General features: G+C 34.4%; 1 protein-coding gene across 1 annotated transcript in view; it reads right to left on the reverse strand.

Moving 5' to 3' along the window:
• Positions 1 to 2,065: 2,065 nt before the first annotated feature.
• Positions 2,066 to 26,783, reverse strand: part of LOC134248548 (tubulin-specific chaperone D-like) — a 49,504-nt gene continuing 24,786 nt past the window's right edge. The window contains exons 33-36 of the mRNA XM_062730957.1: positions 13,941 to 14,028; positions 11,814 to 11,923; positions 10,086 to 10,173; positions 2,066 to 2,325 (exon numbers count right to left, since the gene is read on the reverse strand). Of these exons, the coding sequence (XP_062586941.1) occupies positions 2,314 to 2,325; positions 10,086 to 10,173; positions 11,814 to 11,923; positions 13,941 to 14,028 (298 nt within the window). The 3' untranslated portion in view covers positions 2,066 to 2,313. The remainder of the gene's footprint in view (positions 2,326 to 10,085; positions 10,174 to 11,813; positions 11,924 to 13,940; positions 14,029 to 26,783) is intronic.

Raw genomic sequence — 26,783 nt, forward strand, 5'->3', positions numbered from 1 at the left:
GTTCCAGGTGAATACAAGGGTTTATTATCTCTACATTGATCTAAAAATAGATCGGGAAATTCCAAATTGACACAAATTGTTTTGGAAAGCTATTTGAACGGCTATGACTTTTTTTTCATGTGAGCAAAACATAATCGAATATATATGACACGCCAAATTCACAAAAATGAGCTAAACCTAGTTTCACAATTGATAAACTAGGTTTATCGACTGTAAACTATAGCTTACAAACCGTAAACTATAGTTAACGTATTCGTAAAATAAGTCTAAATATAGTTTTCATCTGTAAAACTATATTTAACGGTTGTTAACTATAGTTTACGAATGCTAATCTTAGTTTATCTGTCTGTAATAAAACGTTAACTATAGATTTTGTTGATAAACATAGATTCACGTCTGTAAACTATAATTTACGATCGTTAACTATAGTTAAGAGTTGTAAACTATAGTTTACAAATCATGAAACTGATTTATCAGATAATCTATGTTTTTCGATCGCAAATGATTGTTTTTGGTGTTAAGTATAGTTTAGGGTTGTGAAACATAGATTATCGCGTTAACTATGATTTACAGATGTAAAATATAGATTAACGTTGTTAACTATAGTTAACAGTCCGTAAACTATAGTTTACAACCGACAAACCTAGTTTATCGACAGTGAAACTATGACTAGCTCATTTTTGTGAATTTGGCGTGCTAAACCTAGTTTCACAATTGATAAACTAGGTTTATCGACTGTAAACTATAGTTTACAAACCACGAACTAAAGTTTATAATTCGTTAATTATAGTTTTCATCTGTAAAACTATATTTAACGGTTGTTAACTATAGTTTACGAATGCTAATCTTGGTCTATCTGTCTGAAATAAAACTTAACAATAGATTTTGTTGATAAACATAGATTCACGTCTGTAAACTATAATTTACGATCGTTAACTATAGTTAAGAGTTGTAAACCATAGTTTACAAATCGTGAAACTGTATTTATCAGATAATCTATGTTTTGCAATCCCAAATGTTTGTTTTCAGTGTTAATTATAGTTTACGGTTCTAAAACGTAGATTATCACGTTAACTATGGTTTACAGATGTAAAATATAGATTAACGTTGTTAACTATAGTTAACAGTCCGTAAACTATAGTTTACAACCGATAAACCTAGTTTATCGACTGTGAAACTATGTTTTGCTCATTTTTGTGAATTTGGCGTGCCATAAATATATATTTTCTGGTGAGTGTGGTAAGAGGGGATGAGGAAACCCCCTCCAACACTTTAACTGAACAACAATTTTTACTTTTTGGCAGTCAGTTTTCCCTGATAATACTCCTTCCTTGCAAAATCTATCCTATAAAAAAGACTGACATTATATTTTTTTTTTCATGACAACTAAAATTCAGTAAAAAAAACTGGTAAGGTTTATTTACATTCTAATTCTGATTCTCTCTTGTATTTGGCTAGGACTTGATTAAATGCAAACAGGTAATAAGCTGTATAATTTTATCAGTGAATCATATAAAAAACTTTTATTGCTACACATTTAGGGAAAATAACAAAAGAACTGCAACAGCCTCTTTGTGACAGAGTTCATAGGTTTCATAAAACAAAATTATTATCACAAAGTTTTTCTTTAAAGATCAATCCCTTTTCTTGCATTGTCCCAATGTATAGTACTTAAATATATCTACCGGCATATTAGATTCAGTACAAATAGAATGAAATTAAAAGTCCCTATTATGCTCTTTTAAATTTTCTGGATATTGATGTATTTCAGGTATTTATGATTGATTTGGACTGAGTGATCACACAAGAAACCCATTGTATTTACAGAAAAAGTGAAAGCTTCACTCTATAAACAATTTACATAAACAATGTATCCTCAATGAACTTCCTAATAATCAATAACTTAGCTTAAGTTTTAACAAATTTCTGTATTTTTTTGTTATTAACCTATCATCTAACCATATAAAGCAAATCACCTTTCTCCTGCAACAGTATGTTTTATATACAGCATAATTTCCTAGTCACGCCAGACAATTTAACTCTTGAATACATAATCAAGAAAATACAGATACTTATATTTGTATTTCATTAAGATAGGAAATCCAATATTAGTGTTTCACATTGCTATTTTATTAGCCTTAATGATGCGATTTAAGCGACAGAAACTATAAAAGATATCCGTGATTGTTCATTAGCAGGGTTTGAAGGCGGCGGTTGATATATCCGCGGTCCCCGTGTACCCCGTTATTTCCCCTGGCGTCACATCCTGACACGATTCATGTTTCTTTGTGTCCTCCTCTGTGTGCAGTGTCCTTAAGTTCCCTTCTGAAAAATAAAAATCCAGGTTAATTAAAAACCTCTTTCCACTGGTTGCATGGAAAGTAGAAGTGAAATAAGGGAACATCTCGCGGGTTTTCATTCTTAAAGAACTTGTAAATCAAGAAATCTGTGTATTTGTGACAGTATAATTTAAAAAAGAGATATAAATGGACAGGAATTTTTCTCCTTCAAACCTGAAATAGGCTTGAGCCTATCTAAAAACTGAATTTAAAGACGATGTCTAATATTCAGAAAATAATTTTGGTGAATGTATCACTTGTCACGATGTTGTCAGACGCCGATGTAAGGTTTGCTCTTGATGAATTTTGGGACATTAAATCTGAAGGCGATTAAAACAGACCGTAGAAAACGATGAACGCAAAATATAATCATTAAAGTGAATTAGAAAACCGACTAAGTCAAGCTGGACCTTGCATTCTAATAACACCTTTGATCTTAAGCCTTTGACCTTTGACTCAAAATCTTTGAATATCTCTTCATGATATTACGAATATGAATTAGCATGCCGAAATTTACTATCATTGTGTCAAAAAGAAAAAAAAATCTGGTTCAACTTGGGAAAACGAAACAAAAATTGACCTCGACCAATACATATACTATAACTGAATGGCTTTAACAGGGCCTCTTCTAACTAGGCGAAATTTCATTTCATTTCTGCTGTGTGCTTGTATGTTAACTTTTTAAAAAAATATTGACCTTTGATTCAACGAACAAGTATATGAAGCTTGTTGCCAATTGACATTCATAATAAAAGTTTAACAAACGATGAGCCGGTTTTCTATTTTCCAGTAATACCCCTGGTTTTATACACTACAAGTTCTGAATTTCTTTACTATCCAGTTCTCTTTCTTATCCGAAAAATAACATGTACAAAACAACTGAATAATTTCAAGAAGTTGTCTTTTGCCATTTGTTCAAATTCTACACATGAAATATGCATTCATGGAACAACCTCAGTGGACGTTTCTGAAATAACTCTTCAATGGCAATACTCTTAAAAGTAGGAGCATCAAAGACAAGTTTCTTAGCAAATATTTCTATCAAGTGCAAACATTTGTGTGCAGTTGTTACTGCATAGAGGAAACTCAAAGAACATCACGTGATCACTGACGCTAAGATGAAATCTTAGATAACTACGATAAGTAATCATAGCGATATTGAAAATGCTTTAGATGTATTTTAATTAGCTTCCGTATTACATCCGCTATCGCTGAACATTTACAATTTTCTTTTGAGGGGTGTTTGTTGATGTAAACTAATGGGACGGTAAAGAGGTGCATTACTCGTATACATTTTATTGCTATTTAATATATTACCGGTATAAGTACGAAGATTCTTAGTGGGGCGCACACAGGGAGAAGTTTAAATCTAAGGTGTACACTGCTCTATTGATGAATAAAGAAACATTGTCATGCATGCCTAAAATTCATGAGAGATTTTTTTTTTACATTTTAATTCAACCATTTATAATTTTTATGAGTGTAACTGCATGAAATTTGGTACTATAATTCTGTGACGTCATATACGTGGTTCTGACATTTCGGGGACAAATGACAACCAACACTTAATTAAATAAGCAAAACATTTGAGCAATATTTCTACCAATAAAACTAACGCATCTGAACTGGAAACGATTAAACAAAAGAAGTTTTATTTTCTAAGCTTCTCAAATCGATAAATCCTGGAGAAATCTGGAAAATTTACATAGAAACCTTTGACTATGTTTTGAAATAAATAACATTTCATACTTATGGGAACTTATATTGTTGAGGAAACGCATAAAACTTGTCTACGGTGAACAGTACGTCCTATGAATAAAACATGGTCCCATATGTGGTAAATGATGTTGCGGTTATTCCTACAAACGACAGTGCATAATTTTTTATTTCCAAATTAATCCAGCAAAAAACTGCTGCATTAAGTCGACTGTTATAAGGCGACAGGTGCGCTTTACATGATTTGAAGTTTGCTGGCGACGTTAAGTTTGTTTGCATGCTTTCTTTGTAAAAGCAAAACATCTTAATAAAGCAGTTTAACACTGCACAAATTATTAAGTGTGTTTCTGTCATTAGTGAGGGGAAATTTGCTGTGTCTGTGTGAAAAGCCTCATTTAAGCAGTTGTAAAAGTGATTCTACAAGCCCTCGCTGTAGCTTCCGTTCCGAGTGACTGCACTGTACCTCTAGAATCCCCCTGCTCCCCATCCCCCCGAGTCTAATTGAAGTCTTATAAGCTCCCGCGATTTTGATATCACCTGCTTTTTCATGTTTCTCACAGCAAATTCTTATTAAAAACAGCCTTGTTGCTACCGAAAATCTGTTTAATGCAATAATTATTTTGCATAAATCACTCCAGTACACAGCGGATCACAGACCCTCTTCAAGATTTCACTCAACTAACCTTGGTACAGTGAACGATCTGATCATACAAAAGTCAATATAAAAGCAGATAGAAATATTTTCACCATGTAGCATTTTGTTAACTGCCATGTAAGACAGCGTTTTTACGGTTTTAACCTTTCGGTACACCTGGTAACTTATTTGCTAAAGGTCCTCTTCTGTTTCGGTCAAAACAGGAGGTCTCTAATTTAGTGGAAAAACAGCAGCGGAAAAATATTTTGAAACATTGTAAATATGCCTTAATTCAGATCTCGTTTCAGCTATTGTGAACTTATTCACAATTGACAAATATAAAATGTTTGTTTTTTTTATATTCAACACCTTTCTTAAACACAAAGGTTGCATATTTTTTACAGTGTATTCTTGATATATTGAGTGTATACAGATTGCACACACTGTATAATGGTGGTAGATATTATATAAATATTGCATGTATTTGAGTGCAATGTTACACTCAACTACATGCAATATTTATTATATTATATTGAATGTTTTACACAAATACATATAACAGTGAACCGTGCGCGCATAAATTCTGCGCAGTCGCTATTTTTTTAATATCAACCGTCGTCAAGCAATGTTGACTGTTGCTATGCTGGAGGGCGTGGCTTCATTATTCAGCGGGTAATAGTGTTTTTTTAACGAATGATTCTTGACCAATCAGATTCAACTAATTTACATGAAAGTATAATATAATGGGATATTTTACGCAATTAAAATTGTTCAATTACTCTTCCATTGAATTCAAGAAATACTGGGAATTTAAAAATATCAGTGTAACTCCTCTGTTTGAAAGATAGGAACATTAATTTGTGGAATCTGTATATCTTAAAAAACTAAAAGTAAGAAACAAAAAATTTCAAGTGAACTAAATGAATAGTATCTTTCTTTTAAATTAACTAGAAATATGTCCATCGGACATGAATGCCCCGCCGAGGATATATTAGTAAAGTAACATGAAAATTTGTATGTGTATAAAATTGGATCAGTTTGGTTAAGGTAGGGCTTATAATTACTAGGGAATAAAAATGTAGGTCAGATCCAGCATCCGAAGCAAGTCTGGTAGTGTCCATCCCTAGATGCATCATCCATGCAAGTTTGGTTCAAGCAGGGCTTATAGTTACTTGGGAATATATATAGGTCATATTTTGCATCCGAAGCAGAGTCTGGTAGTGTCAATTAGATGCATCATCCATGCAAGTTTGGTTGTGTTATAGTTACCAGGGAATGAAAATATAAGATCCAGCATATATTGGTTTCCATCCTAGTTGCATATATGCAAGTTTGGTTCAGGTAGGGCTTATAGTTACTAGGTAATAAAAATGTAGGTCAGATCCAGCATCCGAAGCAAGTCTGGTAGTGTCCATCCCTAGATGCATCATCCATGCAAGTTTGGTCCAAGTAGGGCTTATAGAAATAATTAGGAAAAGACCTGCTCCAAAAACTTGAACCTGGTCACTCATCTGGAAAATGTAGGTCAGATCCAGCATCCGAAGGAAGTCTGGTAGTGTCCATCCCTAGATGCATCATCCATGCAAATTTGGTTCAGGTAGGGCTTATAGTTCCTTGGATATGGACCTGCTCCAAAAACTTTAACCTGGTCACTCCTCTGGAAAATGTAGGTCAGATCCAGCATCCAAAGCAAGTCTGGTAGTGTCCATCCTTAGATGCATCATCCATGCAAGTTTGGTCCAAGTAGGTCTTATAGTTCCTTAGGAATGGACCTGCTCCAAAAACTTTAACCTGGTCACTCATCTGGAAAATGTAGGTCAGATCCAGCATCCAAAACAAGTCTGGTAGTGTTCATCCCTAGATGCATCATCCGTGCAAGTTTGTATCAACATGTGAAGTTTGATAACACCATCTTGAATGGTATGTTTAAAGCTGAGCTAAACACTAATTTAAGAAAGTGAGGTCAAGGTCAAAGGAAAGGTAAAAAAATGTTGATGCAGTTGCATAGCGCTCATCAATATCTATCAGCATATGAGGTTTGATGAAAATATCTTGGATAGTTTCTTTGAAACTTAGCTTTGAATAGAGCTAAACGCAAAGTGTGACGGAAGGACAGAAGGATGGAAGACGAACATGACAAACACTATATGCCCCGGCCATATTCATGGCGGGGCATAAAAAGGTTATAAAAGCATGTAAGGTAATCTTACAGAAAACTTTAGTTTTAAAAGGAATAACAACTAATCTTAAAAGATATAGGAGGATACATAAATCTAAATTCAATTTGTCATGTGTGGTTTTTAACACAATTACGCATGAGAAATAAATAAAGTTTATTTCACTAATATTTCAATGTATTAATGATATATGAGGTTAAAAGAAGGTCCAGTCCATTATGTTTGCATTTGTAGTGTTTCTAAATTTATGTATGAGACAAATGTCTTACAATTAAAAATGCAAATTAAGAAATAACAATAAATATAACATAGTATAGTAGGTTATAAAATCTTACATCAGTTATGTTTACGATTTCATTATAATTTTTATTCTTTTCATTTTAAACTCTGATAACCCATTGTTGCCTTTGCACCCTATCCCCAGGTTGGTATTTTAACAAATTTAAATCTACACTTATTTGAAAATGCTTCCAAATCAATATGACTATTCATGGTTTTGTTGTTCTTGAGAAAAAGATTTTTAAAGATTTTCCAATATATTTCTATGTAAAACTTTGATAACCTGTTCAGCCCACCCTACCCTCTGGGGTCATGATTTTAACAAGCTTGAATCTACTACCTAAAGATGTTTATGAATTAATATTACTAATGATGCAAAGCATCAGGGTTTCACATTGGTCATAAACTCATAATATCCTAGAACTTTGTCTTGCTGGATTGACCATGATTTCTGCATCCATATTAATTGACATCATAAATACAAGCAGTAAAAAAACATAGGTAATCAAAGATTACGAAGCTCACCTCGACGAATGTTATCAGTTTTAAGTAATGCAAATCCTACATCATATTTTCTTAATATTAAGTATTCATCCTAACAACAATATTCTTGCAAGTTGTGCTTTACCCTCTACATGGCATATACACATTTCTATGCATTTGGTGAAAAACATGTATTGTGTAAACAAATATTCATAACTGTTAAAACTGCAGATATCAAAGACTTCAAGAATGGTCCTGCTCCAAAAACTTTATACTGGTTACTCATCTGGAAAACTTATGTCAGATCCAGCGTCCGAGGCAAGTCTGGTAGTGTCCATCCCTAGATGCATCATCCATGCAAGTTTGGTTTAGCTAGGGCTTATAACATGGGTGAAATGTTGATAACAGCATCTTGAATGGTATGTTTAAAACTGAGATACATCATCGATGCAAGTTTGGAAAAGTGAGGCTTACAGTTAAAGGGAATAAAAAAATGTTGATGCAGATCCAGCATAGCAAGTCTCATCCATATCTATACATCATATGCAAGTTTGCTGAAAATATCTTATAGTTTCTTGGGAATGAAAATGTAGGTCAGATCCAGCATCTAAAGCAAAGTGTCCACGATACATCATCCATGCAAGTTTGAGGTAGGGCTTATAGTTACTTGGGAATGAAAATGTAGGTCAGATCCAGCATCCGAAGCATAGTCTGGTAGGGGCATAGATGCATCATCCATACAAGTTTGTAAGGTAATCTTATAGAAAACTTGGGAATTAAAAGGAATAACAGCATCTTAAAAGCTCTGGTAGTGTCCATCCATAGATGCATCTAAATTTAATTTGTCATGTGTGGTTTTTAACACAATGTAGGTCAGAGAAATAAATAAAGTTTATTTCCCTAATATTTCAAGTATTAATGATATATTAGGAATGAAAATGAAGGTCAGTCCATTATGTTTGCATTTGTAGTGTTTCTAAATTTATCATGAGACAAGTTTGCTTACAATTAAAAATGCAAATTAAGAAATAACAATAAATATAACATAGTATAGTAGGTTATAAAATCATACATGCAAGGTATGCTTTAGGGCTTATAGTTCATTATAATTTTTATTCAGATCCAGCATTTTAAACTCTGATAACCAGCATTGAAGCCTTTGCATCCCTAGCTGCATCATCCATGGTTTGGTCAATTTTAACAAATTTAAAAAACTTTAACCTGGTCATCATTGAAAATGCATCCAAAGCAATCTGGTATGTACACTAGATGCATTCATGCAAGTTTGGTTTGCTTATAGTTCCTTGGGAAAAAGATTTTTAAAGATTTTTAACCTATATTTCTGGAAAATGTAAAACTTTGATAAGCTGTACATTCCTAGATGCATCATCCATGCAAGTTTGGTCTGGGTTGGGCTTATAATTCCTTGGGAATGGACCTGCTCCAAAAACTTTAACCTGCTCCAAAAACTTTAACCTGGTCACTCATTAGAAAATGTAGGTCAGATCCAGCATCCGAAGCAAGTCTGGTAGTGTACATCCCTAGATGCATCATCCATGCACGTTTGGTTCAGATAGGGCTTATAGTTACTTGGGAATGGACTTGCTCCTAAAACTTTAACCTGGGACGCCGACGCCAACGCCGGGGGTATAGCATAAGCTCATCTCGACTTCGTCGAGGTGAGCTAAAAATCATTGACAATTTTTCTCTAATACATGTGTATTTCAACTATTGTAATTTCCCATAATTTATCATATTAAGTTACTATGGGAATTGGGAAGCACTTCTTGTAAAAAAAAATATATCATAATATTTAATGAAAATTATCCAATAAATGAAATGCATTGATAAAAGTAATTAAATCATACTATAAAAATAGATTTGCTGTTCTTTAGAATATTTTTAAGGTTATTTCCTTTTAAGTAAAACTTTGATCCCCTCTTGTGGCCCCCTACTCCTCTGTTCTGTTTTGACTCAGGTGAGCTAAAAACTAATTGAAACTACACCTGTATTTCAACCACTTCAGAAAAAGATACATTATTTTATTTTTCAGAGGTTTACAAAACATTGGACACTGAAGATAGAGAACAGATGGAAATACTTCAGCTAAATAATTCACAGATCCAAAAATAGTAGGATTATAAATGGTATAACAGCTTGTTTTTTTTTTTTTTTTACAAGGTATGCCTACTTCCAATCTTGTTATGGTTAAACATGAAATATATTTTTACTTTCTTGAAACACCAGATTCAATAAATCTTTTTTTTTTTCACTTAGAAAATGACAATGCTAGGAATGAAATTAAAACCAATATTAGAAATGTGTTCAGCATGACAAATGTTCTTTAATCTCAATTTTAAAAGATAGTCAACCTGTCGGAGGAAAATACAATGTTCGGATTTTTGTTTAATTTATAAATACAAGACAAGATTATTTTATTTCCTATCGAGTTCATACCTTTTTCAACACTGGACAAGGAATTTTCATGAGTTCACAAAGGTTATTTCTGACTGGTCTAATTTTAGCCACGTCTACCTCATCATCCCTGAAACATAAGTATTGTTAACCTCTTTTAATTAAAATACAGGAAATTACGAATTTCCTACATCATCAATAACTTTCTTACGAGGATAGTAATTAGCCATTATTAGAAGATCTGAATGCACAGAAAGGAAGTTAAAACATTTAAACTGAATTAGATATGAGATTTCACCATCAAATATAGATATGCTAACAATAAAATTCATCTGCAGTTGTTCTGCTGTCAGTGAATCTCTTTAAAGTTGGTATTAAATTAACCTGTAGCATTAAATAAGGGAAATTTACCAGCTGATAATATTAAAGGCAACACCTTTATACTAATTAATAGGTCACTTCTGTAATATTTCTGGGGATAGTCCCCCCTGTTTTTACCACCTGAGCTACTCACCTGGTGAACTTTCTAAGGATTGAGCTTCTCACCTGGTGAACCTTCTAAGGATTGAGCATCTCACCAGATGAGCTCACTGAGGATTGAGCTACTCACCAGGTGAACGTTCTGAGAATAGAGCTTCTTACCAGGTAAACTTTCTGAGGATTGAGCTACTCTTCACGTGAGCTCACTGAGGAATGAGCTACTCACCAGGTGAACTCGTGAACTTGCTAAGGAATGAGCTTCTCACAAGGTGAACTCACGGAGAATTAAGCTACTCACCTGGTGAACTCACGGAGGATTGAGCTACTTACCAGGTGAACTCACTGAGGACTGAGCTACTCATCAGGTGAACTCACTGAGGATTGAGCTACTCACCTGGTGAACTTGCTGAGGACTGAGTTATTCACCATGAACTCTCTGAGGAATGAGCTACTCACCAGGTGAACTCTCACTGAGAATAGAGCTACTCACCTGGTGAACTCACTAAGGATTGAATTGCTCACCTGGTGAACTTGTTGAGGATAGAGCTACTCAACAGGTGAACTCACTGAGGACTGAGCTACTCACCAGGTGAACTTGCTGAGAATAGAGCTTCCCACCAGGTGAACTCTCTGAGGATTGAGCTACTCACCAGGTGAACTCACTGAAGATTGAGCTACTCACCAGGTGAACTCACTGAGGATTGAGTTACTCACCTGGTGAACTTGCTGAGGATAGAGCTACTCAACAGGTGAACTCACTGAGGACTGAGCTATTCACCAGGTGAACTTGCTGAGAATAGAGCTACTTACCAGTACAACTCACTGAGGATTAAACTACTCACCAGGTAAACTCACTGAGGATTGAGCTACTCTCCAGATGAACTCAATGAGAATTGAGCTACTCACCAGATGAACTACTGAGGACTGAGCTATTTACAATGTGAACTCACTGAGGACAGAGCTATTCACTGGGTGAACTCACTGAGGACTGAGCTACTCACCAGGCCAGGTGAACTTCCTTAGGATTGAGCCACTAATCATGTGAGCTCACTGAGGACTGAGTTATTTACGAGGTGAACTCACTGAGGACTGAGCTATTCACTGGGTGAACTCACTGAGGACTGAGCTACTCATCAGGTGAAATCTGAGGATTGAGCTACTCACCAGGTGAACTCACTGAGGAATGAGCTACTCACTGTGAACTTGCTGAGGAATGAGGTTCTCACCAGGTGAACTCACTGAGGACTGAGCTACTCAACAGGTTAACTCACTGAGGACTGAGCTACTCACCAGGTGAACTCACTCAGGATGGTGGTGATCTCTTCTAGACTGTCCTCCGGCACGATGTCATCGTATGTCACCAGAGCCTCATATAACTTATTAGCTGTTGCCTTCCTTACCTACAGCATCAAATAGAGGAAGATAATCACTGCGTGACTTAAACGTGCCTCAACAGGCAATTTCATCACCTACACCATAGCACAATAACACATCTTACTGTTGCGGAAAAGCCGCATACTCTCATCACTCTATTAGATGCATTTTGAGATTTTGCCCCAAAGCAGATAGCAAAATTAGACATGTCCTTCTTCAATTTGTATACTGATTGCAAACTTTTGTAGAGAAAAATAAAGGTGACCAAAGAATATGAAGCTTAAAGAATGTTGTCCTGTGAGTAGGTACAAAAGGGAAATTCCACAGTTATTTAGAAATAGACCACCTCCAAAACATTTGACCTGTTCATTCATCCAGCACATATAGTTTAGATGCAACATAGGAAGCACGTCTGGCAAAGTGTATACAAAGATACTGATCCATGTTTGTTTGTTCATGATAAGACTCACAGCTAATTGCATGATATACTGTAAATTAATATAACATTTGGTGATGTGCTGCCCATGGAGGGCAGCAGACTGCCAGCTTGCAGTGTCCCTCTACGACCTTGGCAGACTACCATACTATTTACCTTGTAGTTTCCTTGACAGAATGTAGCAACTGCTAAATCAAATCTTGACAAATACTTCACTTAATATTTTGTGTGCATAATAAACATCACTGAATAAGAGCAAGGGTACAAATTAATAAAGTGAAGATTTTTGGGATCCCCAGAAAACTTCTTAACAATGCCTTGCAAAAATCTTACAGTTTTAACTGAACAAATACAGTGGACCCTCAGATATCCGGATGCCAGATATCCGGATGCTTCAGTATCCGGACGACTTTTCACCGGGACAAAATTTTTTAATGTTATTTGTTCTTGTTTAACTGGTAATTCAAATATCCGGACGCTTCACATATCCGGAAAAATTGACTAGGACCAAAGCGTTCGGATAAATGAGGGTCCACTGTACTGATATAACAAATGGCAATGGAAAGTTATCCAAGGGTAGGTTAGTAATTAAGGGGGCAGATTAGGGTTTCCATTGCACAATAATTCATGCATGATAGTAGAATAAAGAGTATTTATTCTTTTAAATCAAGTTTGTTTCACAAAATTAATAAAATTTAACAAAATTAAGAAGACACAGGTTAAAAAAAAAACTAATTACAATTTTATATAACTGATTTTTAAAGCAATTTTTCAACCAATAGGTAGATTGATGATGTAATGATTTCTTAGACACACAACTGGCAGAATGACCAAGTCAGATATCTATACATGTATATCAGAATTATTCTTAAATGTCTAAGACACGGGAGTTGTGGAAAAATCATGTTCGATATCTAGTTTGCCCTTGTATGTCTAAGACACAAGAGCGGTAGAGTGATAAGACAGTTTTTCCTATTTCTTATATTTGAACTTACCAATTGATATCTGAGAATTAAGACTGTTAAAATGACTATAGTAGATATCATTTATATCAGAGCCATTCAACATTTGATATCAACAACACAAGTAATGTTTCAGAATAATCATGTCAGATATCTCCTGCACAAATTCCTAAATTGGAATACTGTGAAATCACTAATTTTCGTGGGGGTTTAATTTTCGTTGTTTTTGAGGTATGAAGAGACCCACAAATTTATGTCCATCACAAAATATAAAATTTCATGTACATAACTACTCAATAATTCTTTATCCATGAAATTAAATCCCCATGAACCCATATTATTACTGCAAACAACGAAAATATGACTCCACGAAAAATATGTGATTTTACAGTATTTGTTTAGTTTAACAAGTCATGTCAAATATCACTTGTGTGAGATTTTATCTTTGGATATCTGTGATACAAGCTTCAGAGTGATCAAGACAGACAACTCATATGTTATTGCTTACATATGGATATCTTCATGCAAGAAATAAGATCTTAGATTTATTTTGACAGACATCTCCTAAACTAAACCTTACATTGGGATATCTTTACACTAGTTTAACTGACAATTTCTGATATCTCTAAAAGTAAGAGTACTTACCCTTGGGTATTTGTGACACAGCAGAATAGTTAACTGTTGAAGGGATTTCTTTCTGGTTTCCCCTTGGAACTGAAGAAGACCACAGTACCTGTAATTATACAGGACTGATACGAAAATGAACATAAAACATATACTGAGCTGTTGCCCTTTGATTGGTTATTTTTTCTGAGTTTTTTTGGGGGGGCTGTCTATTTAGGATGAAATATATGGAGATAACAAACAGTATTCAATATCAAAGTCCATAAAACAATACAAAATAGGAGCAGAGCAAACTAGGACCTCCAAAACATCAGAGGTGGGATCAGGTACCATGGAGGAGTAAGCATCCCCTGCCAACTTGTCATACCTGCTCCTTGTCATGATCGGGAAATAACAGAAAAATCCATCGTCAATTCAGTGTATAAATAATGGACTAACAATTAGTATGAAAAATGTCAGGCAACATTTGACTTAATGATAAATTGTATTTTCTGATAAGGTCATTGTATCAACTTATGAAATGATGACTTTTCACGAAACTGCTGATATTCTTGTTTCATCAACTTTTTTGTCAATAATTTACCTTGTTTTAGAAATTGTACATTGAAAATTCATTTTAAAACTTGAGAATCTCACAGATAATGAGGAACTTGTTCACTTGATAATGCAAAAAAAGGACAACTATGTCATTACTATATGTTGCAGAAAATATATAATTATAATGAAACATATAAAAATTAGTCACATTTTGCAAAATGATGAATGATAACAGAATTTTTGTGCTGACGATATCCACTTTCATTTTACATAAATTTTAATTGTGTGTTTCAAAAAACTAACAACTCTTTTAAACATATGATATTTTGGTTATTGACTGTCACTGACCTTTCTTGACAATGACTACTGCATGGAAAGAAGTTTGATTGCTGTTTCATACAATTTACTATGGTTTCAAAAAATTTCGAGCAATTTATTCATGTAGACTTTTAATATTCTCATCTTTTTTTAGAATCTACAATAGTAATGTCCATGAACTATGTGAAAAAAATAGGTAGCTGATACAAAGTCTACATCCAAACATAAAAAAAGCTTTACATAAGGAAATTACAACAAAATTTATTAAGAAGTCATTTACGACCCACTATATAAAATGTTTTATAGGCTTTGAAAAAAAAATACATATTAAGATTTTCTAATTCATTTTCCACACCTTGTGCATACCTTTTTTATACACATGTTATCTTAAATGGGAAAAGTACATACAAATCAAGTTTTCAATTGCTCTTTCTTGTCTCAATATAATGTTTATGAATTAATTTATAAATTTTGTAATACAGTGCATATTGTAACTTTTCTAATTTTCTATTTATATCAAATGGTGAATCAGACTAATTACACAAACTAACTTGAAATTAGTGTGCAGTGTAGAGAGGGTCCCTAACAGGCTAATGGGCCACAATGCTCATCTGAATAATTGTGTCCTTGCTGCCTTTCATCAGCAGATTTTCCTGCTACATATTTGACTACCTAAGGGGTCATGATTTGAACAAATTTTAATCTACACTATGTGAGGATGCTTCCAAATCAATATGATTAACAAGAAGTCTGTGAGCCAATGCTCACTAGTAATACCCCAACTCTGATGTGAATGTACACTATCATATTAATATATATACAAAAGTTCATTTACAGGAGATGCACAGATAAAAAGGAAGTTGACATCAGATTTGAACAAAATTGAATCCAAATGTTTGGCATGCCTAAGCAAAGAATGTGCTAAAATTTCAAGCATCTGCGATGAGTAGTTGCTGAGAAAACTGAGATACAAGTTTGTTATGTATGGTGTGGACAGACACATAGATAACAGGAAGTTGACATTGGATTTGAACAAAATTGAATCCCATCATTCATAGCCTAAGCAAAGAATGTGCTTAAATTTCAAGCATCTGCTATCAGTAGTTGCTAAGAAAATGTGACCAAAAATTTGTTATGGACAGACACACAGCTAGACAGACAGATGGAGAGACAGCTAGACAGATGGAAAAAGAGAAAAAACAAATGCATTCAAATCACTCAATCTTGCAAGCAAGATCTTGATGAAAGTGCATAGATGCATCACATCGATAGATCTTTTACATTTAGGGCATACACCTCATTAAAGATCTTGTTTTAAACCTTTTCCATTGAATTCTTCTGTAAACAGCCTACAACTTTGATGCATGTTTTGCCATAAACAACCAAGTCTTCAGACCCCACAAGGCCACTGGGTCTTAAGTTAACATTAGTATTTTAAATAATGTACAGATAACTTCCACTGTTTTTTACTGAACCAGTCAAGCCGATAAAATATACAGCATCCAAACTGATTACATATCCATACATTACATAGATCATGACAGAAAGCCTTCTGTGAGAAGTGACCTTGTGACCTTGTTATTTATGGTCTTTAAGGTCATTTGTCTTGTTCGGGACAGACTTCTTTGTGTTAAGGTGACACGGGGATGTACAAGTCTCGGTGACATTTAACGTATAAAACAAACCATGTGACATATGATGGTACTGACATTTATCCTACATCAGCTGTTGATTTAATTTGTTCCACATAAAAGACCTAACATCATCCATCAACATCCATAGCAAAGGCTTTTAGAATCAGAGAACCATCAGTCTGATGTATCAATTTATTAAGCTCTACTAGTAAAGTTAAAAAAAATTCAGATATATTTGACTATTTCTAACCTTTATAACATATTTGCCCATTATGCAAATTATCCCATGTTCCCACCTATTTGATGCCCTGGTATACCCAACAAAGTATACATTGATTCCTTAAATATCCCTTAATGCTATAGTATAAAAAAAGTGTAATGTCATCAGGTAACATAGAAAACTGACAATGGTATACATGGCCCTAAAGTCTTCTTATATAAATCATCTTGACCTTCTGACCTTGACATTTGATTAAGTGGCCTCAGGACCTAAATTTGCTCTTTTCATTGTCTAGTGAATAAGAAATCTAGATTTAATTTTTTGTAACATTTAAAAAATGTGTTTATGTGAAGAAAAATCTTGACCTTTGAAGAAAACTTGTGCTAGTCAATCTCTTTTATAGTTCAAGGTGGAGGTCATATATTCTTTTAGTTAATATTACCATAGTTTTGACTCTTGTCAAGTAAGTATGGGTTATTGCATCAAAATGATCCTATCATAAAGCTAGAACTTTAACCTGAGCTTTTAATCAAGTGACCCCCAAAATTGTAGATGGTTCCCCCTTACCATTCTCCCCTTTAAATTATTTTAGTATTAAAAAATACAAATTTTTGCAACTTACAAAAGTGTAACAATCATTGTATCTACTGACACAAACATAAGGCCCATGGGCTACAATGCTGGCTTGAGTCATTTCGGCCTTGTTTTTTCTTCAAGACTTATATCCTATTTATTCCCAAGTGAAATTATCATTCCCTTTTGCAGCCCCATCCTACCTCCAAAGGTAATGACTTGATGAAATTTAAATCCATACAACATGGGCAAGCTGTACTGGACAACTGGAAAACCAGGCAGTATTGTATAAATAGGCATATTGTATAAATTGGCAGCACATTGCACATCAAATGTGACTAATATTTGATATTTTATTGAAAACCATATCAATATATTCCAAATGGAATAATGCAATTGAAGATTTGTTTGAAAGTTTGTTTTGTGTTCTTGAATCTTGAATTCCCCTATATAAATCATTGAATGTAGGTAAGAAACAAAGAACTGTAAATTCTAATACAGTTTTAACAGGATTATAATTCACACTTACCTAAATCTAGAAATATTTCATTTTTTCAGTTTAAAACATAAAATCAGTGGAAAAAATACTTTCAATAACAGTTTTTTAGCAAAATAGACAGTCATTTTCATGAAATTTTGAGATGCAAAAGTAATATCTCTTATGGCATTGGGAAATCTTCTAAACACCTTACTATCAGAATCCTAGCGAAATATTTAGAACCGATACACTAAAGAAAATTATTCAACAAAATATAATTACTTTATTTTCAAAATGGAATTTTGAAACATCCAAACGTAATATTTAGTTTCTAATTTGCAAATATTATTCAGGTTGAGTCCATGTTTCCATTTATGTTTCAGTGACATCAAATACCTATCTTATATGATGTCATAATTACCAGATAAAAATATTTCAGAGAAGTAAATTGGTAAACAAAACTGATCCCAATTGAAATTAATGCAAAATTTATGAGGTATGCAAACTAAATTGACACCTATAAGACATGTTTTAACAATAAATCAAGTAATTTTTATACCATATTACATTAAAAGAGCCAATTTTTTTTTTTTTTAATTACAGCAGTTTTCTTCTTTTATATAATTCCAGGCTGGATTGCTTCAGTATGGGAAAATTATGAAAAATAGCTAAATTTGACTCCTCTTATTTCTCTTAATATACTCATTCCCACCGATTTTACGGATTGATTCATTAGTTTGTACTTTGCATTCATAATAACAGGAGGAGAATTTTTTTCATTTAAATGTATTGGAAATTTTAGAACATAATGAAAATTGGGTATGGCAATCAATGTCACTTGCTAGTTAAACTCAATTTTGGACCACATAATTTTTGTAAAGAAATATCAATTGGAGTAAAAATATAATTGTTTATACTACAAATAATATTATAGACAGTTTTTGAGTATCTGTTTCATATCAAACAAAACAAAAACTTAGTAAAACTTTTACCTTTAGGCCAGGTAAAATTAATCTTTAGATTCTCATCCTAATTTGCTAAAAAATTGAGGCGGGTGGGCGGATTTTATTTTTTATTTTTTTACAATCATTAAATTATAAGGATCAACAAAACATGGACGCCTCGTACTCATTTTTTTTTCATTATGTTAATACAAATATGAATAGATTTAATTCTTTTCATATTCTTTTAAATATTTAAAGAAAATTCTTGCTTTAAAAATTAAATATTTATTGTTGATTAACAAATTATCAAGTACAACATTATACGGCACACCCTGAACAAAATGAGGTGGGGATACCAATAAATTGTGTGTGCTTGATTTCTTATTTTGCAAAATCTATATAAATGTTCTAATAATTATTCTACTGAAAAATCTAGGCCTTCTCTAAAGTCTGTCTACGACATTGTTGGTTTTTTTTTTCCAAAGCAAAATCACACACAGCTGGAAATCGTTAAATATAACTTGACTAGGTGTCATTTTCCTCGTCTATTTTTACTTAGTTACAATCTCTCTAAATACTTGCTCCTGCCAGTGATGGTATCTAGATGTCTTTATGCTATTTTTTCTTCTCTGTCTTCTCTATACTGACAAATTATCTTTTCCTTACATATTTAAACTGCTTTTATTGCCGATTTTTCTCCATTCTTCACATGGCTCTTTTGCTATAAACAGCGACACGCGACTTTTAATACAGACGGGAGATAACTCAAACTTTGACCCAAATTCTTGCTGAATAAAAATACATGAAAATACCTTTATTAACACCCAGAATCAAAGTAAAAAACATCGGGGCGGGACACTTTGAGAGGGGCGGGCGGGGATGAGAATCTAAAGATTAATTTTATATGGCCTTAGGGTAACCGTTTTGCACTTAAAATTAAGCACTTACCAAAGTAGGACTAGAGGAATATTAGAACCAGAAGTCTCTGTCGAGACTGTAGCTCTACTGGTTTGTACTCATCAAAAACCATTGCACTATTCTATGTATCTTTGTGTAGTCTACTTGTGTGCCAAATTATTTTGAAATCAAACTAAAACTGTAGAAGGAGTAGCGTTTTAAAGGAATTTCACAGAAAATTCTATTTTTAGTAACCATGGTAACACTGTTCATCGAAATCAAAAACCAATGCACTATTCTATGTATCTTAGTGTAGTCTACTGTGCCAAGTTATATTGAAATCAGACCAAAACTGTAGAAGGAGTAGCTTTTTAAATGAATTTCACAGAAAATTCTATTTTTAGTAACCATGGCAACACCGTTCATCGAAATCAAAAACCGATGCACTATTCTATGTATCTTAGTGTAGTCTACTTGTGTGCCAAGTTATATTGAAATCAGACCTAAACTGTAAAAGGAGTAGCGTTTTAAAGGAATTTCACAGAAAATTCTATTTTTAGTAACCATGGCAACACCGTTCATCAAAATCAAAAACCGATGCACTATTCTATGTATCTTAGTGTAGTCTACTTGTGGGGCAAGTTATATTGAAATCAGACCTAAACTGTAAAAGGAGTAGCGTTTTAAAGGAATTTCACAGAAAATTCTATTTTTAGTAACCATGGCAACACCGTTCATCAAAATCAAAAACCGATGCACTATTCTATGTATCTTAGTGTAGTCTACTTGTGTGCCAAGTTATATTAAGAAAATTCTATTTTTAGACCTAAACTGTAAAAGGAGTACTTGTGTGCGTTTTAAAGGAATTTCACAGAAAATTCTATTTTTAGTAACCATGGCAACACCGTTCATCAAAATCAAAAACCGATGCACTATTTTATAAATATAAGTGTAGTCTACTTGTGTGCCAAGTTATATTAAAATCAGACCTAAACTGTAAAAGGAGTAGCGTTTTAAAGGAATTTCACAGAAAATTCTATTTTTAGTAACCATGGCAACACCGTTCATCGAAATCAAAAACCGATGCACTATTCTATGTATCTTAGTATAGTCTACTTGTGTGCCAAGTAATATTGAAATCAGACTAAAATTGTAGGAGGAGTAGCGTTTTGAAAAATTGTTTACAGACAGACGGACAGACAGACGGACGGACGCCGGATGCATTGCTATCACATAAGCTCTTCTGGCCTCTGACCAGTAGAGCTAAAAACAAGAGGCCCATGGGCCACATCGCTCACCTGAGAATCTTTTGTCATATTGTTCTTTACCAGATTTCCCCCTTGTAATACATATTGTGACCCCACCCTACCCCAATGATCATAATTTACACAATTTGAAATCTACACTACCCAGGATGCTTCCACATCAGTTTCAGCTTTTCTGGTCCAGTGGTTCTTGAGAAGAAGATTTTCAAAGATTTTTCCTATATATTTCTATGTAAAATTTTGATTCCCCATTGTGGCCCCGCCCTACCCCCGGGGATCATGATTTGAACAATTTAGAATCTACACTACCCAAGGGTGCTTCCACATAAGTTTCAGCTTTTGTGGTCCAGAGGTTCTTGAGAAGATTTTCAAAGATTTTTCCTATATATTTCTATGTAAAACTTTGATTCCCCATTGTGGCCCCGCCCTACCCTCGGGGGTCATGATTTGAACAATTTAGAATCTACACTACACCAGGGTGCTTCCACATCAGTTTCAGCTTTTCTGGCCCAGTGGGTCTTGAGAAGAAGATTTTCAAAGATTTTTCCTATATATTTCTATGTAAAACTTTGATTCCCCATTGTGGCCCCGCCCTAGCCCCGGGGGTCATGATTTGAACAATTTAGAATCTACACTGCCCCAGGGTGCTTCCACATCAGTTTCAGCTTTTCTGGCCCAGTGGTTCTTGAGAAGAAGATTTTCAAAGATTTTTCATATATATTTCTATGTAAAACTTTGATTCCCCATTGTGGCCCCGCCCAACCCCCGGGGGTCATGATTTGTACAATTTAGAATCTACACTATCCCAGGGTGCTTCCACATAAGTTTCAGCTTTATTGGCCCTATGGTTCTTGAGAAGAAGATTTTTTAATGACCCCACCCTATTTTTGTCTTTTCTTGATTATCTCCCCTTGTGAGGGGACTTGGCCCTTCATTTTAACAATTTAAATTTCCCTTCACCCAAGGATGCTTTGTACTAAGTTTGGTCAAAATTGGCCAAGTGGTTCTTGAGAAGAAGTCGAAAATGTAAAAAGTTTACAGACGGATGGACAGACAGACGGACAGCTACACAGATGGACGACGGACAAAATGTGATCAGAAAAGCTCACTTGAGCCTTTGGCTCAGGTGAGCTAAAAACTGATGTCATGTGTAAACATTTCTTTAATCAATCTGCATGCAAAAAATAAATAAAATAAGTGACACTCATTGCCTGGTTTTTCGGTGGACTGCCCCTTAAACATTTAATTGTCCCCCACTTGAAAAGTGGGATATTAGTTTGGGTCTGTCTGTCTGTCCGTCTTTCTGTCTATAATGCTTTCGTTTCCACACGATATCTCGAGAACCCATTGAGCTTTCGCAATGAAATTTTGCATAGCAACTCCCTATGGACTAAAGAAGAACCCTATTGATTTTGAGGTCAAAAGGTCAAACATCAAGGTCATAAGTTCGCAAATTCTGTCTTTTATAACACTTTCGTTTCCGTGCGATATCTCGAGAACTCTTTGATCTTTTGCAATGAAATTTTACATAACAACTCCCTGTGGCCGAAGGAAGAACCCTATTGATTTTGAAGTCAAAAGGTCAAACTTCAAGGTCGTAGATTTATACATTCTCTGCATGAAACACTATCATTTCTGTGCGATATTTCAAGAAGATTTTGAGCTTTTGCAATGTAATTTTATACCAAAACTCCCTAGGACTTCTCTCACCCCTCTCAAAGTGTCCCGCCCTGTTTGTATTACTAGTATTTATTGTATTACATGTTGCTATTTTTAGCACAGGGGCATGAGGAGAGTTATTACGTATAAAACAGGTTCTCGGTGGACTTTATATTCTTATTACATCTAATAGAACTGTTTAATAAAGGTTAAATTAGATATGCATTGTGTAAAATTTTGACAATATCGAACGTGAATATATACATGTACGTGACTTCATCTTTGCATATAATTTTCGCTAGTTTAAAGCGGCTCCGTGGTCTAGTGGTATGTCTCTCGCTTCTCATGTGAGAGGGCCCGGGTTCGCATACCGGCTGATCTAAGTTTTTTTTTTCAAAATACTTTTTTTTTTTACTAAATGATAGTATTCATGTGAAATGAAAAATTTATGAGGTCTGGCTTGTACAAAGTCATAAAATCATCATTACCGTGTGATAAATATTTCCTATAAAAAGAATCTTCTATACACATAATAAAGAATAAGCAATCAAACCTTTATATCCATATTGGCGTATTTTATTTGCTTCAGTATACATGTATACATTTAATAATTCTAAAAATTCAGTCAAGGGGATCCGACCCCCCCCCCCCACACCCCGAACTGCGCATGGTTTACTTTTTCCCTAAGCGGGGGACACAAATTCTCTGAATTAGCTTGTTTTATTAATGACTATTATATACATGTATAAAAATTTGACCCAATTCCATTTCTGACTGGTCTAGTAACTCATGTTAAAAACAAACTTGAATCTACACTACAAGAATAAGAGACAATAAGATGTGTAGTGGTACTGCTACTTAAAAAGACTTAAATATTTTTCATATTATATACCTAAGTAAAACAAACACTAATTTCTAGACCAATCCAAATATAATGAGAGGAGAAAAATGCAGCAGATCAAACCGGGATACCAACCCCAGCCCCCTGAATCTCCAGGCGGGTGCTCTACCAACTTAGCTACTGTAGAACACTACATTTTCATGACATCTTATTTTCACGAAATAGCTATCTGGTGTTCATAAGCAAGACAAATTTTTTTTTGCGAGCTGTTGTGATTATTGAATATAATCCTTACCAATACAATTATATCTAATGATAAAATTTTCATGAACAGGAACGCTCACCTAATTACATGAAAATAAAGTTCTTGCCAAATAAATAGTCTGACCGCTATACTGTGAAAATCACTAATTTTTGAGGGGGGGTTAATTTTCATTATTTTCAAGGTATGGAGAGTCCCATGAATTTATGTCCACCACAAAATGTAAACTTGCTAATGCATTACTACTAAACATTTGCCAACCACAAAATAGAATCTCCACAAACCAATATTTTTTCTCAAACCTCAAAAATTTGACCCCACGAAAAATGTGTTTTTATAGTATTCCTCCTACCCTAAAATCTTAAGACCCCAGAGACACCAACCCAGGCTCTTCCCTGGCAGGTCTTTCACTTTTCACTTCCAGGGCATGACACAGCACCAAATATAATGAAAACTCTTATCTACTACTGTATGGGGTTTTTTTTTTGCCTTTCCTGTCCTGGTGGTTCTCAAGAAGGTTTTTAAATGAACACCCCCCCCTCCCCCAATTTTGCTATTTTATATTTATCTCATCATGACATGAGACTTCACCTTTTATAGTAAAGTGGAATCTCTAGTTCACAAGGGTGCTTTGTTTCAAGTTAGCTTAATATTAGTCTGCTGGTTCCTGAGAAGAAGTCAAAAAATTAATGTGCAAATCTCACACTTCAATAAAGAATACAAATCTGAACAAAGAGAATCGTACATCTCACCTTTAGGCACACACCCTTTTAATCGTAAAAACATCAGCATTAAACAAAATTTAGGAATCATACACTTCACCCTCAATACATACCCCAATAAATAATAACACTCTCAAGTTGTCATATATAGAAGACAACAATATAAATGACAGATGAATGTTGATCAGAAAAACTCATTTCAGCATTCGGCTCAGTGAGCTATTACTAATGGTGTCATCCTCTGATTCAGAACCATCTTCTGCATGTGTGGGAAATAAAAAGTTTGTAAGTTGAAAGGTACTCTTTTTATCATGTCACATAAAAGTGTTGATAGACTGGATAGAGGATGGACTTGCCAAAGGGCAGCTTAATAAAGGAACAAACCTAACTGTACAGGTACAGTCTCTGAAAGCTGTGTTTTTCCTATCTGAAGGGATCAATGGGAAAAAAAATGCATCACGGACAGAGAATTTGTACGACCTTAACTAATTAAGGACTGATAACCTGTGAACAGTGCACAAAAAGGACAATTTATAGATGGAGACTGAATGACACTGAGTCAGAGGGGAACATTAATTAAGAATTCTCCATATTTCTTTTTCTCTTTGAGTGATTGAGTTTAAAACTAAGTGTATTATAAGCAGACTTTAGAGAATGTTAAGTGCTAAGGAAATGATATATTTATCTTAAAACTGTTCAGGCCTAGGTTTTTCAGTAGAATATTTTATTAAAATATTTAATTTATAAATATTGCAAATATGACCTATTTTAATGTCGAACATGTCAAGTCTCAAGAACGATCAATTTTTTGAGGAAGGTGGAAATCTATCATGATATTTTACAGAAAACAGAGGGATTTGTTGCTAAAACTAAGAGTTATTTGGGGAAAGGCCAATGAGAAGTCATGTATACACAATTTATTAGTATCTCCACCTCATTTTGTTTGGCGTGTGCCGTATATGTGTACTTGATAATTTGTTAATTTATTTTTTTTAAGCAAAAATCATGTTTAAATATTTAAAAGAATATATGAAAAGAATAAATCTATTCATAATGGCATAAACATAATGAAAAACAAGAGGCCCATGGGCCACATCGCTCATCTGAGAAGCTTTGGCCATGCTATTCATAACCAGATTTTCCCCTTGCAATATCTATTATTATACTTTCATGTTAAATACTAAAATCTGATTGGTTTAGATGCAGTTAACAATCTGTTCTATTACCCTCAGCCTTAGCAACACACGTGACAACGGGTAACACAACGGTAATGCCACATGCGTGGAAATTATGCGCGTACGGTTCACCGTAGAATTCTCAAAACGTCAGTTGCGCATTTGAAAGAACCGGAATAAACTTGAGTCAATAAAAGCTTGCGTCCGATGTAGCTTACTTGAAAACAACAAACGACAGACGAAACGTGCTTGCGAGTGCAGAAATAACGAAACTTTAGATAATAAAGGACTCGTAGAGTATCAAATAAACAATAAAGAGGTCAGTAAATCTTTTTCGAAGAACCGGGGAGTTTGAAAGCTTTCTAAAAGTGAACGAAAAGGCGATAGACGATTTGTATTGCTGACATAGTAAATCAAGAAGACATTCAGTATAATAAAATAAATGGTGCCTGTTTTGGAGGGTAACAGTTGAAATTGACACCCCTCGGAAAACCATTGTCAACCTCCGCTGACGCGTCGGTTGACAATGGTTTTCCTTGGGGTGTCAATTTCAACTGTTACCCTCCAAAACAGGCACCATTTATATATTGTGACCCCATTGTGTCCCAAAGGTCATAATTTGGACAATTTGAAATTTACACTACCCCAGGATGCTTCCAAATAAGTTTCAGCTGTTCTGGCCAAGTAGTTCTTGAGAACAAGATTTTTAAAGTTTTTTCCCTATATATTTCTTTGTAAAACTTTGATTCCCTATTGTGGCACCACCCAACCCAACCCCCCGGGGTCATGATTTGAACAATTTAGAATCTACACTACCCTAGGATGCTTCCACATAAGTTTCAGCTTTCTGGCCCAGTGGGTCTTGAGAAGATTTTTAAAGATTTTTCCTATATATTTCTATGTAAAACTTTCATTCCCTATTGTGGCCCCACCCAACCCCCGGGGGTCATGATTTGTATAATTTAGAATCTACACTACCCCAGGATGCTTCCACATAAGTTTCAGCTTTTCTGGTCCAGTGATTCTTGAGAAGAAGATTTTTAAAGATTGTTCCTATATATTTCTATGTAAAACTTTGATTCCCTATTGTGGTCCCCCCAACCCCCAGGGGTCATGATTTGAACAATTTAGAATCTACACTACCCCAGGATGCTTCCACATAAGTTTCAGCTTCTCTGGCCCAGTGGTTCTTGAGAAGAAGCTTCGGCTCAGGTGAGCTAAAAAAGGTGTATGAATTAAGAGTCTATGTTTTGTTTATACCTACAATTTAACAATTATAAAAATTAAAATAAAAACCGCCCACCGCCCCAATTTTTTGGCAAATTAGGATGAGAATATA

The sequence above is a fragment of the Saccostrea cucullata genome, unplaced genomic scaffold (genome assembly GCF_032062105.1).
Source record: "Saccostrea cucullata isolate Sc308-1 unplaced genomic scaffold, CSIRO_AGI_Scuc_v1 ctg55, whole genome shotgun sequence".
Lineage (NCBI taxonomy): Eukaryota > Metazoa > Mollusca > Bivalvia > Ostreida > Ostreidae > Saccostrea > Saccostrea cuccullata.